The 14,945-nt window shown below is 36.2% G+C and overlaps 1 protein-coding gene and 2 pseudogenes across 1 annotated transcript; 2 read left to right on the top strand and 1 right to left on the bottom strand.

The window, feature by feature from the left end:
- LOC104738215 lies at positions 1,500-1,913 on the top strand. Its single transcript, XM_010458421.1, has 2 exons — positions 1,500-1,541; positions 1,629-1,913. The coding sequence occupies exons 1-2, from the start codon at positions 1,500-1,502 to the stop codon at positions 1,911-1,913; spliced, it is 327 nt and encodes a 108-aa protein (XP_010456723.1).
- LOC104738214 lies at positions 2,366-5,803 on the bottom strand (annotated as a pseudogene).
- LOC104738211 lies at positions 11,455-13,866 on the top strand (annotated as a pseudogene).

Here is a 14,945-nt window from a genome sequence, read left to right as displayed (position 1 = left end):
GCTGACGAAGACATTAGTAAAGAAGATTCAGAAGTTGACAATGGAGAAATGAGATTTGATTACTGTGATGATTCTGACGGAACAGATTCTGATGTTGAAAAATTTTAGCTTGTATGGGATTCCACCAGAAGAAGAAGAAAAACCTACTGCTATTTAACCAAATAAGAAGACGAGTTCAAAAGGAATATGATAATTATGCAAAGTTGGAGTTGTCTTCTATGAATTTGGTTGTTGGTCAATGTTATGAAACAAAGGAGCATTTGGAAACACAATTGCAGATACTAACCGTAGTAGAGAAGTTCAATTTTTTTGTTTATAAATTGACACATCTTTGCTAATTGTCAAGTACTGGGTAAAAGGATGTAAGTGGAGGGTGAGAGCTACAACATTAAAAGACAATCCAAAGTTCCATGTGCGTGTGTTTATTTCACAACATACATGTTCAGTGACAGAGCGTTCTTCACGTGCCCGACAAGCAAATCATAAGATTCTTGGAGCGTTGTACAAGGATTACGTTGGTGGATTTGGGCCCAAGGTATTACTAATGCACGTTGCAGAAAAGTTAAATAACCGCTTTCGGATCAGGGTACATTGCTTGGTTAATATTTAATATTTTTAACACAGTTTTAGTTTTTATAACCTTATCCTTAATAATTTATTTTGCATAGATGGAAATTGGAAGGCGTATTGCACACTACGACATGCTCGTCAATTGGTTAGGGGCAGTCTAGAGAGTGGTTATTTGCAGCTAAATACTTACTTGTACATGTCAAAGAGGGAAAATCCAGGAACATATACGCATCTTGAACTTGATGAAGCTGATAGATTTAAGTACTTGTTTTTAGCATTTGGTGCAAGCTTGAATGGATTTCCATTCATGAGATAAGTGTTGGTTGTTGATGGTACATTTTTACAAGAAAAATACAAAGGGACACTTCTGACGACAACAACTCAAGATGACAATTTTCATGATATTTCCAATAGCGTTTGCTATGGTTGATACAGAAAATGATGAATCATGGGACTGATTTTTCAAGCAACTCTGATGTGTGATACCAGATGACGAAAGTCTTGCCATAATTTCTGATAGGCACAAATCTATTGGAAAAGCAGTTTAGGAGTTTTATCCAAAGTCAAGCCGAGGAATATGTACATACCATTTGTACAAAAATATATTGGTTCGATTTCAAGGTCAAGAAGCATTTGGTTTGGTTAAGAAGGTGACGAATGCTTTCAGACTAGTTGATTTTCAGACCATCTTTGATCAGATTGAAGCTTTGAATCCTAAACTTCATAATTACCTAGTACAAGCTGATGTGCGACTGTGGACACGTGTACAATTCCTTGGTGATAGGTACAACTTGCTTACTAGCAACATTGCAGGATCAATGAATAAGGTAATGTCACACGCTAGAAGTTATCCTATTGTGGAACTGTTAGAAACAATTAGGTCCATGATGACTAGATGGTTTTCAGATCGAAGGAATGATGCATTAAAAATGACAACATCTCTAACACGTGGTGTCGAGAAAGTTCTACAGGTATATTTTCTCATCTTATTGATCATTCACTGCTAATAGAGTCATGTATATATGTTAAACTAATAATATTTTTTTGTTGTTTTAAAGAGTCTTGTAAAGTATGCTAAGGTACCTACTGTTCAAGATATTGATGCTAATCAAGTACAAGTTACAGGTGGATCATCTCTCCACGTTGTAAATTTGAAATATAAAAGGTGTACATGTTGCAGGTTTGACTTGGAGAAGTTGCCTTTTGCACACGCGATTGCGGCTTGTGAAAAGAGGAAAATATCTCGAATATCGATGTGTCATCTCTATTTTCGTAGGAGTTACTTGTGTGATTCCTATGCAACTGCCATCATGCCAAGAGATTTTGCTACACCAGTTCCTTAACAAGTTGTGAGCAAGGTTTCTTTACCACCGATACCTAAAAACGGACCTGGAAAGCCAAAGAATTCAAGAATGAAGTCTGCATTGGAGATTGCGATGGAAAAGAAAAAGCCAAGAAAATAATACACTTGTGGTAAGTGCAATCAAGTAGGACATAATCAAAAGACATGTAATAACTAGAGTTTCAGTTTCAGTTTTAATCGAAACAATTAGTTTCTACAATCACTCTTGATTTTTTTTAAATTTGACAATCTCATTGTTTAGAGGAAAACATTGTTTAGAGGGCATAATCATTAGAAATGATACAAGTACACATATACAAGTTCAACAATCGTTAAACTATATTGTATGAAATGAACCCATAAAAAAACAAGTGACACGTTCACGTGAAGGACTAAAACCAAAGGAAAAAAATAAGAGATAAGTACACACATATAAGTCTACAAAAACACAAACTATCCCTCACTCATCAATGAAGTGAGAGATTCATCAATGAGGTGAGGTATTACAAAATCTTTAGCATGAGGCAAAGTGTTAGAAATATGATGACCGAGACCCTCACCAACTTCATCAAATAACTCATATGCAAGTTTTATCTGAATCTCCGGGATGTTCCTATCGTATATTCCATCAAATTTTATCCCAAGGGCCAAGCATTCAATGTACTTTAGAGCAAACACACCACAATCATCTGGATCTTCATTCAATGTTAAATCTTGTGTCACTCGTTTCACCTCTAGCATGACATAGCTCTTCTTACGAACCTGTGGAGGAATTGCTTGGCTTAACAATGCAGGGATCATTCGCCTAAGTGCAATGCATTCTTTAACCAAATCAAAATCCTTCACCAAGGTTGGAATGCTATCATACACGTATATCGTTTTAGCTAGCAAGTCAATATCCAGATCCACCCAATGATAGTGGTTGACAAAAAGGCAAGCGTATAAATGATCAACATGAATGTGCCACTTCTTGTTTGTATGCGAGTCAACAGGAGCTCTACAACTGAAGTGCTCCAAGTACATGTCTCTGAACAAGAAATTTCTTCGTGAAAGTGCAAACTGGTCGTAATCTTTCAATAGTGATGAGAGTATATCTTGATCCAAGAAGGCTATGCATTGGTTAGGGTACTGAGAAGGATCACGAATGAACCTTTTGCGGAACATAGTCATGGCAGCGCCCATGTGCTACATTACAAGCAAAGCCACATTAGAAATGACCATAACATCACTAATATGTATTTAAAAAATACAAAAAAAACTGCCAATCAAAACAAATATGTATATACTTACATAGTCTTTCAACCATCCATAATTAAAACTAGGCCAATCCAATCTTGGTGTCATAATCTGCCAATAAAATCTAACATCTGGATTTCCAGTTTGCAAAGGTGCCTCCCTGTAAAAATGTTTACATCATAAGGCTAATGAGTACTAATAGGAAATAAAAAAACATAATGTAATTATCATAAGGATAATACTTACTCATCAAGCTTCAGGAAATCCATAAGTTTCTGTAACTTATCATCTTCAGCTGACTTAAAATGATCATAAGACACATTGGAAGAGATTACTCGTTTCGTAGTAGAGTTACCAACATATGGATACTTTTGAGATTTCACCAATTGTGACACTCGTTTTGCTTGTGTCGTATCTCCATCCAAATTTTTAAACGCCTCTCCAAGAGATGTCAATGTTGCATCAAGACTTTTACTGACAAACTGTTGTTGAGGATCATCTCATGTATCTTCAGAACCGGAAGCCATTTTAGTATCAAGAGCAACAACTTTTTCAGAAATATCTTCAAGTTCATCAATGGCAACAGCTGGCCTCTTTCCCTTCTTATATTCTCCCACAGCTTCCGGCTTCTCATTCTTGCGACTAAGTGTCTTTCAAACATTACCCACAATATTCTTCTGATGATCTTTAGTAAAAAATTCTTCTCACATAAAGGAAGATCAGCAGATATTTATGAATCTGCCTTCTTATTTTTATTACTCACAGTGTAAACCTTCTTCACCACTCGAGGGACTGGAAATTCTTCATTCGAAGTTTATTTCATTCTACCATCCAAGACTGCAAAATATGAATAAGTTAGATGACAAAGAAAATCATATTACAATATCGAAAAAATTGAACAAAACAAAATTACAAACCGAAATATAACTTACTGGTTGTTCACTATGTGCCTCATCCTCTTCATTGTTGTTTGTAGTTGAATCATTTGGGACAACAGTGAGTTTTAACTCTTTCATTCCTTTCAAATCTACCTCCACCATTTTAAATCATATCACTAAGCTTCTCATCTAAGACACCCATTCGCTTCTCAACAAAAGATTCGAATTTTCCTTCTAAAGCATCTATTCTACTGATTATATTCTTACCCAAGTCGGAAATTGTCCCACTCATTTTTTCTATCATCTTCCAAATATCCAACAAGCCTTTTCTCTCATCTTCGACATCCTGCAATCATTTTGATGTAACTAAATTCATATAGTTTTCTAGCGCTTAATATGAAAATGAATAACTAACTATGATGAATATGAAAATGAATATATAACTATGATGAATATGCAAATGAATAAATAACTATGATGAATATGCAAATGAATATATAACTAACCTCCATATGTTCCTTGCCTTTCTTTTCCTTCTTCTTTACATATTTTTCTCCTTCTTCATCAATTGAAAAATCAGCTTTCATTTTCAATTTCTTATCACTGCTTCGACTCTCACCATTCTCATTTTCTTAAGCTTTTCGTTTTTTTCTTCCCATGCTCACTGATTTCTCAACTCTCCAAACATCTGAAGGTAAGCAATCATGGACAATATCAGTAATCAAGTTCTCTAGTGCCGGATCCTTATTCTCCACGTCGTCACTCCATTTAGGATACATATTTTCTTTCGAAACATGAATCATGTGCCTTACACGCACCTACATACAACGTAGAATCAACATATTAGTGTTCCTATTCACATCGAAAAAACAAAACTGAGGCAAACTTAAAAACAAATGGTGTAATAATTAATTTCGAAAACTAACTTGTCCATGTGTAGCCATCTCATTCTTTATGAATTCATCAATCTTGATACCTTTCCTTGTTGATTGCCAATCAAGTAGTGGAAAACCATTACTTGAAGACCTTCTCAGCCCATAAAGTTCTCCAATGCCAGGCACACTCTCATACAACAAAATCAACAAAGCATGAACACATCCTTGTACCGTGTAAGAGTCTTTATCTAGGTCAACAATCTTAACTGAATTAACTAAGCAAGTAAAAGCCACTCGCCCCAAGGATGTTTTTCGAAAACATCTGGATCAAAAACCCTTTTAGCACTTGAAAGAGGGATTCTAGAGCCGTGATGTATGCCATGTACTGCAACAGCATCAACCTACCAACCATCATCCTTTTTTCTGGAGTCCATGTCTTGCTAAAATCCATCACTTTCTCCAACTCAGTATACTTTGGACCGTCTGAAGTTGTTGGTATTATCATTTCGCTCCAGAACTCATGATGATCAACATCTAAGTTCTCCGACGAATCAATTGGATCACAGTTTAAGCCCATTATTTCAGCAAACTCATTTAACGAAAATCTGATAGGTCTACCATCAATCAACGACCATACCTCATGAGAATTGTTCACGGCTAGCTGATGTGTAAGGATATAATGAACTTTTGCGGCAGACCATGTATATCATAGTTCAACAAACTTAATAAATACTCCAAGATTTGCTATTCCAAATTCTTGAAAAGGAAGGAGATGTAACAATAAAACATGGAACTCAATCCAGGGAGAACCGACGAGCTGCTACGAAAGGAATGCATACTTCAAATTTCTGTCTAAATCCTGCAGGTGACACCCCATCCGCCTGCACACTCTTTGACTCCATTGTCAGTTTGTGCATGCCCGTGATTGTTAGTGATAGCATCGAGTTACCTTTCGAAGATGTTATAGATTATAGAAAGTTTTTGATTTTTCTTAAGGCAAATGCAGCTATGCAGCCTGGATTTCTGGTTCAGATGCTGAGGAAGATAAAAACGAAGAAGATCCTGGAGTATCAGAGAGAGATGAGATTGGTACCTTCTCCTTCTTTTCAACCTCTGACCTCTTCAAATATTTGATTCTCTTAGGAATATTTCTCATACCCGAATGATGCAATGCACACAGGTAACACGGTATTTTGACTATGATAACCCAAATGGAGCAGTGAAGGAAATTTGGCGTCAAGTCTCCCAGAAGTTACCGCTCATCAAGCTAATGAGTAACTGCAACAGAAGCCTCGTCCTAAGAAACTTAACCGAACCAAAATGCTCATGTCTATGCACAAACCAAACCGGTCTTATCACTTCCATTTAAGCCAATCTCTTTGTCTACTGAAAGAGACCTTTTGGGTTGTGGAGGATCTTGAACTCTCTCCATCTCAACTTCTTGACCACCGAGACTTACACAATCATTATTTTCCTCCCCTGGCTCAGCTTCTCCGGTGAGAAAGACAAGAGCATACGCATGGCAATAGATTCATATGGAAGAAATGTTTGAAATCATTCTTCTACTGTAGATTCCATTAGTTTTCTTGTTCTTGAAAGTGTCACATTCTATACGGACCCAACTACCATTCTATCTTACTATATGTACTCAATTGGTGACAGCTTGTCCTGTGGGAAGGTTGTTAAAGGGTGGGGACCAGGGTTCGAAGAACGCCTGGCGCACCAATAACCTACTGGTGGATTGCTATATCCACAATGATGGGTTAGGATCGATGCCCTGCAGGGCCTGCTTGGGGTTCGTTTGGGCGGCTAGCGGGGAGGCTAGCAGGGTCCACGGACGGTCCGTTGGGGCGGCTAGCGGGGGGCTAGTTGGGTCCGCGGGACGGGTTGTCACAATAAAAATTGACCCGTCCGTGGACCCCGCTAGCCCCCCTCTAGCCGCCTCAATGGACCCCAAGCTGGCCCTACAAGGCATCGATCCTAACCCCTCACTGCGGACATTCAAATCCACCAGTAGGTTATTGGTGCGCCAGGCGTTTCTAGAACCCTGGTCCCCACCCTTTAACAACCTTCCCACTGGACAAGCTATCACCAATTGATCCATGCAGATGAGAAGGCAAAACCATCTCAAAAGAAACAGTCGGAAGTAAGCATCATTAAGCGATAATTTGCTAAAATTGCTACCCCAACGCAAAAGAAATAAAGAAACCAAACACTGGAGAAGCTAGTCGGTGCTAGACGAGAGCCGACCATTACCGCTATGGGAAGTAGAAGATGTCAGGCGTTTAACCGGATAAACACTGGACGACAGAATAGAACAACAGAGTAGAACGGCGAAATAGAACGACAAGGAAAGGAAAATGCCAGATTAACTCCGGCAGCAAATTGAAACAAACGCTTTCTCTCTGCTCTCAAAAAATTTGAAAGAGAGCATTTTGCATAAGTCTATCACAGTCTAGTATACTGTATCTGTAGTAAGTCTAACAAAATATGAGGTATTCTAGTAAGACTTAAGATTAATCGACCATAATAAGCAATAACTCTACTGCATTTTATAAGTCTACCGGTATATTATTATAAATCTATCATATAAAGCTATTAACTATATAAGTAGACCAAAACAATCTATTAACATTTTAAATCTGTCAATTATAACTGTCACAACAGGTAATAAATCTACCAAAAATATCTTCGCTATCAATAAAATCTATCATCAAACACAATTAATCTAACAAGTTAATCTACCGAGAACATAAATCTACCTACTTAATCTATCTTGCCAAAAAGTCTATCATCACTACAACTAGATCTACCAACTTAACTTACCGTTAACATGTACTCTATCAACTAAATCTACCAACTTTATCTATCATTGTAATTTATCTGATTACTCTACCATCACATGAGTCACAGATATTGTTCCACTTCTCAATATTTTTTTACTTTTCGTAATGGCATTTTTAGTAATAACGTTTTTGTGTACACTTAGTTATAGGGGTACAACGGGTTTAAAAATATTAGTTTCCAACCTTTTGGTACTAGTTTAGTAATAAGTAAGCTTTTATGTAATATTATAGTAACTCTGCCAAAAATAAAATATCGAAATATAATATTAAAAAATATTTATAAAATATAATGAATAAAATATGATATTGTAATAAAAAATATTGCCAAAAAATATATTATATAAAATCTTATTTTAAATGATTATAAAAATATTATAATGTATAAAACTATAATTTAAATATATGAAGTTTAAAAATATTTCTAATAAATATGGTTTATAAAATATATGATCTATAAAAATATGATGTACGAAAATTATTTAAAAAATACTGATGTAGAAAAATATGATTTTTTGGAAGCCAAAAAAAACTGTCATAATATAAAACAAAAAATGTTGTCACTATATTTACATCTATTAAATCTGTTATCAAATAAATCTACCATAACATATGGTCTTCACGTATGTCATTTTAGCATTGTTTTAAGAATGTTAACAAATCTGTTATCATACGATAGATTTATGGATAAATTAAAAAATTTGTCATAACTTAAAACAAATCTGTTATCACTAAATGTCAATGGGATCCTTTATCGCCATATTTGTTTATTCTTTGCACTGAAGTGTTGATTGCTAAAATTAAGATGACAAAACAGGAGGAAAAAAATAACAGGAAGCAAATTAGCCCGCTATTGTCCCTCTATTTTGCATCTCTTGTTTGCAGATGATAGTCTTTTCTTTTGCAAAGCGGAGGAGACAGAGAGCAAAACAGTCATGGAAGTTATTGAGAATTACGGTAAAGCTTCAGGAAAAGAGGTTAACTTAGACAAATCCTCAATCATTTTTGGCAAAAAAGTTACAAATCAAACTAAAGCTCAATTAAAAACGGTCATAGGTATTTCAAAAGAAGGAGGTATGGGTACCTATCTGGGCATTCCAGAAAATCTTGAGGGCTCAAGAAATAAGGTATTTAGTTATGTTCGTGATCGTTTGGATGATCGGGTAAATGGTTGGTCAGTGAAATACTTGACAAAAAGGGGAAGGAAATACTGATTAAATCAGTTGATTTGGCTCTTCCAACCCATGTTATGTCATGTTTTAAACTCCCTCAGGATTTGACGTCTAAGCTAACGAGTGCCATTTCCAAATTTTGGTGGAGTTCGAATGATAATGCTCGAGGATTACATTGGAGGATTACATTGGATTGTGTGGGATAAAAGTGAAGGAGGGTTGGATTTTCGGGGTCTGGACCAATTTTGTGACACGATGCTGGCGAAGCAATATTGGCGCTTGATTCAATATCCAAACTCCCTACTGGCTCGCGTGATGCAGGGTCGGTATTTTCGGAATAAATGCCCTTTATTGGCCAAAAAACAATATTCACCATATTTTGGTTAGAAGAGTATTTTTGTAACAAAATATTTGGTGAAAAGAGGGATGCGGTCGACGATTGGATCGGGATGTAATGTTTCAGTGTGGAGGGATCCTTGGATACCTAATCAGCACCCCCGACCAGCTAATGGTAGGGGACGATTATTGCATCCAAATTTAATGGTAAACCATTTAATTAACCCAATTACTAAAGAGTGGCATTTATCTATCCTCCAGTAGTTTATGGATCCATTGGACATAGACCTTATTCGGATTTTAGCGGAAAGCACATCTTTTAAACCTGATTGACTGAGTTGGCACTTCTCAAAATCTGGTAAATTCTCTGTTAAATCCGGGTATCGGTTAGCAAGAGAGATGGTTGAGGAAATTGAGCATGGCCCGACATGTACAACTCTTAGAGCTCATGTTTGGAAACTTAAAATTGTACCGAAAGTGAAACACTTTCTATGGCAAGTGGCATCCGGATCACTCCCTGTTCTGGACCGGCTTGTTCACAAAGGAGTATAGTGCGACCCCCCAATGTAAGAGGTGTGATTCTGGTTTTGAAACAATTAATCATGCACATTTTGAATGCCCTCGGTCGCGAGAAGTTTGGGATTTAGTTCCGGCTTTGGCTATGCATGGGGAATTCCCTTATGCATTGGTATTTACAAATTTAGACTTTATGTTCTGGAGGGGAGCTCCTTCTCTGGGAGATCCGGACAAATTTCAACAGCTTCCATGGATTATGGTCAATATGGAAGGCAAGAAATAAAAAAGTTTTCCAAAGTATACTAGTAGAGACAAAAGATGTTTTAGATCAGGCTTTGGGTGATAAATTTGCATGGGAGGAGGCACTTTCATTTTCGGCGGTTTCATTGAATCCTTCCCCACCTCTGGTCGATCGTGGTCGACTGCCTCGTTGTCAGATTGATGATTCTTGGAAAGCATCTGATGTTTATTCGGGCTTGGGATGGTGGTGCTGCAATGGTGAAGAACAAACTATTTTGTTGGGAGCCAAGTCCCTTCGACGGAGCCCATCTCCACTACATTCCGAGTTAGCTGCTTTGATGGGGGCTATGGAGTGCATTATGTCAGGCGGACTCTTTTCTCAGTGCTTTGGGACGGATTGTGCTGAAGTAGTCGTGATGGTACATGCCCCTGAAGACTGGCCAGCGTTTTCTCACTTGCTTGATGAATTCAACCTACTAAGGGAATCGTTTCCACTTTTCTCCCTTTCTTGGATTCCACGTGCGTCAAATTTACAGGCAGATTGTCTTGCCCGCGCTTCGCGTTTTCTTATCTCTGAAATCTCTTTTGTAAACTATTTTCCTCCGGTTTGGGCTACCAACCGTGAGATATTATTTTACTTTAATGTTTGGTTGACAAAAAAATATCATGACAGATTTTTAACAAAAATATAAATAAATTTGAAGTAACTGTTAAAAATAATTGTGCTAGACATTATATCAAATTTATTATATATTATGAAAGTATGTGGTGTCTTTACAAATAAATGTGTCATGAAAAATAAATCCGTCATTAATTATTAATTTGTCGTAACTATCTACAAAAAATGTATCGTCCAAAATAAGTTTGTCGTAAAAAATTCTATCATGCAAAAATAAATCTGTTGTGCAAAAAAAATTATGCCTGTACACAAACCAATTTATCACAACTAGTCCTACAGAATTTTGAAAATATTTTAAATTTTTTAAAAAACGCTGGGAGGGTAAATTTGACTTCCATTTTTTTCCTAACAAAGCAAAAAAATGTATTTTAGACAAGAAAATAACTCAATTAACCCTCACATTTTATGTGTTAGTTTAGTTATTAACCTCTTAAAAAAATACGAAAACTCTCAACCATTTTTCATTTTGATTTATCAATGCTTAATAAACTGGTCTATCTAGAAAATTTATTTGTTATGTAACAAACACAAACAACAAGGAAATTTTCCATTTAACTAAAAATTACTAGTAGATATGTATTAGCAATACATATCTAAAAATACATCTTTTTCTTCTTCTTTTGACCGAAAGAAAAGGAGATACTAATCAGTGGTTGATAGAAAATTGGTGTCTCGTCCGTTAGATTTGAGAAAAGAGAAACTTAGACCACAAGCTTCTTTGTGGTGACATTAATTATGCCTAGCCTTAGTGTGTTGTATGATCATTGATGGCTTCACCGTACTCGTCAGACGATATCCATTCTCCGGTAAACTCGACAGCAGTTGCAGTAGACAAAGAGAAGCATAGTAATTACGCTATACGTTGGGCCATCGACCATCTCCTCAATATGATTCACAATCCAGTCATGATTCTTGTTCATGTTCGTCTCAAAGGCTCAAATCGTAGGCACCTTATCTACTCATCATTTTTCGTGTAATCTTGAATATTTTTTCGGAATTAGTAGTTTCAATGTTCAAGATTTTGAATGAAATTTGCAGATGGAGGTAATGCAGCCAACTTGAATAATGATGAACTAAACCATCTTTTCATTCCATACCGAGGATATTGTGCGCGTAAAGGGGTATAATACAGTCCTTCTTTCATCTTTCATACAAATTTTTTCAAGCATAAACATATTATGTTTTAATACCATATATGCACTCGATCTTAGTAGATTTCTATGAAGGAGGTTGTTCTAGATGATTCGGACGTTACAACAGCAATCTAGGAATATGTTAATAACAATCTGGTTAACAATCTTGTATTGGGAGCATCCTCGAAGAACACCTTCGCTAGGTCTTTTATGTTTAGTAAACCACATGAGGTGCAAGCTAACATAATGAAATCTACGCCTGAGTTTTGTTCGGTTTATGTCATTTCGAAAGGAGGAAAAATTCAGTCTTCCCGACCAGCGCAAAGACCTATCACCAATACGCTTGCCCCGCCTCGTATACCGTCTTCCGGCTTTCTAATCCAATCTTTATCGGATAGCGAGCAAGATCTTATACCTAGGTAGTGAACCAACCTTTTTGGTTCCTTGTATCAGTTTTCTTGCAAATTTTTTGCCAAACGTATTTACTTGATGTGTTAAACCATCTAGCGGTTTCAAATTAAATGCCCCAATCTCTATACATATATATAGATATATTTTGTTTATGTCACTCTAGGGATGATTGTTCTTTGATATTGCTAAGCTAATGAATGTACAAGACTAGATTTTTTCTGTCTGAAAAAGAAAAATGTGATGTCTAAAGTTCATGGAAACTGATTGCATTGTTTAAAACTTGTATGTTCTTATTAGGAAAGATGTAATATATATATATATATATAGTTATATAGTCTGATTATTTTCTTGAAACATTTTAGGGTCCAGCGTGGTGCAAGGAACAAACCAAATGAGACGGTTTATCCGCACAATCGTGCCGTCAACACAACGCCAAAAAGTTACAAAACCCCTATGGATTTCAACAACGGTTTTACCCAAGTTGCATTCCAAAGGAATCCAACGCTACAAAGTTCATTTTCTGATGAATCTGAAGTTGGAGGAAGCATGATGGGTTCCATTGATCTCTCTGCTCATAACAATGTAGATTATTATGGTGCATCGAGTTCCTCAGAGGAGTCGATTCCACAATCAACTGTACGTTTTCTTGATAGCTTCTTTTGATTTTAAGTTCAAGAGTTCAAGATTGAAAGGCTCTAAAACCATAATGTGATTGTTATTTGCAGAAAGATATTGAGGCTGAAATGAAAAGGCTAAAGCTTGAACTCAAGCAAACTATGGACATGTATAGCTCAGCTTGTAAAGAAGCACTAACTGCGAAAAGAAAGGTAGGTTTAAATTTAAGCAAGTTTAATTAATCTCATAATAATCATTTTGTACTCTCATTTTTACAGGTTGAGGTCTTAAGTTCCATAAGGCATCCTCACATGGTTCTTCTCCTTGGTGCATGTCCTGAATATGGATGCTTAGTTTATGAATATATGGAAAATGGTAGCTTAGAGGATAGACTCTTTCGTCGAGGAAACTCTCCTCCGATTTCGTGGAGGAAACGTTTCGAAATAGCCGCGGAGATCGCTACCGCACTCTCATTCCTACATCAAGCTAAGACAGAACCTTTAGTTCACCGCGACCTCAAACCAGCCAACATACTTCTAGACAGAAACTACGTGAGCAAGATCAGTGACGTTGGATTAGCCAGGTTGGTACCCGCAACGGTAGCTAATAACGTCACGCAATACCACATGACATCCGCGGCAGGGACGTGGTTCTACATAGACCCTGAGTACCAACAAACAGGAATGTTAACCACAAAATCAGATGTGTACTCATTGGGGATATTGCTACTTCAGATCATAACCGCAAGGCAACCCATGGGGCTGGCTCATCAGGTTTCGAGGGCTATAAGTAAAAGGAACATTCAAGGAGATGCTTGACCCGGTCGTACCTGATTGGCCTTTACAAGAGACTCAATCTTTTGCTACTCTATCGTTGAAATGTGCGGAGCTAAGAAAAAGAGATAGACCGGATCTAGGGAAGGATGTAGTTCCACATCTTATTAGGTTAAAAAAGTTTGGGAATGATGCTGATTTAGTTCGTGGTGATGAGAGACTAACAAATGGTTATGACAAAGATTAAACTTATGGTTTGTAATGTTCACAAAATGTAAAAATATATTGAACTTCATACAGTTAATACAGTCGCTCATGTTAGAATTTGAAACGATATGGATCTCTCATATTCGTCAGTCTTCACGAAGTTATGTTTTTTTTTTTTTTTCTCACAATTCTACCCTTTAAAAATACAATTATCTTATTGATGTTGATGTCAATTTTCAAGTCAAGAGATCAGTGTGAGATAATAACCGATGGAAGGCCAGAGTTTGTCTTTTTTTTTTTTTTTTGTTGGTAGGAAGGCCAGACATTGTCTTATGAAATGGTACAGTATAGTTAGGCCAGTGTAGTTAGGCCAGTATGAAATGGTACAGTATAGTTAGGCCAGACATTGTAAACAAATTAGTTCAAAAGGATTGACGAAGTTGTTGGATTTTTTTGAGGAATGAAAAAGATAATAAAACTACTGTGAGCATGATATCAAAGATGTGAGGTAGAATTCATTTTTTTTTGTTGTGACTGAGTAAAATTACATGATTAATGTATAACGAGTTGTAAATGTAATTAATAAAAAAACAAAAAAAATTCTTGGTAAAACTAAATAATAGATTTTCAAATGTTTAGGGTTACCAAAAACAAAACGATAAAACTAAATATAATATCTTTGACCAGTTAAAACTAAAGAAAATATCTGAATTCTACCCTATACATATCTGTCAAAATATAATTGAAATCTACTGTACATATATTAACATTGATTTCTTTGGATCTTCCACAAAGTCGTTTTTGATTCTGCATATCATTCAATCAACATGTCCAACACAAAAAACTGGCAGATTTAAAAATAACAAACTATGTAAACTGATGAAATTAATCAAATAATCTGCCGAGAGAGAGAGAGAGAGAGAGAGAGAGAGAGAGAGAGAGAGAGAGGGAGAGAGAGAGAGAATATAGGTTCTGAATTGAAACAATACGTAATAACATAATCATGACAAATCAGTTAATATTTTATCATGCTGATTAATATCTGAAAAATCAAAAAGAATGGATTCAAATCGAAGATATTAAAACCAAATCAAAATATAAAACTCTACAAAAAAAATG

The sequence above is a fragment of the Camelina sativa genome, chromosome 13 (genome assembly GCF_000633955.1).
Source record: "Camelina sativa cultivar DH55 chromosome 13, Cs, whole genome shotgun sequence".
Taxonomy (NCBI): Eukaryota; Viridiplantae; Streptophyta; class Magnoliopsida; order Brassicales; family Brassicaceae; genus Camelina; species Camelina sativa.
Note: the sequence above shows the minus strand (reverse complement) of the source record. Positions and strands in the feature narration are given on the sequence as shown.

What these genes read in the sequence shown, in the direction of transcription:
- LOC104738215 (XM_010458421.1), top strand. Translation starts at nt 1,500, where the DNA reads ATGACAACATCTCTAACACGTGGTGTCGAGAAAGTTCTACAG. An exon ending in GTGTCGAGAAAGTTCTACAG is followed by an intron (nt 1,542 to 1,628) that starts GTATATTTTCTC and finishes GTTGTTTTAAAG; the next exon opens with AGTCTTGTAAAGTATGCTAA.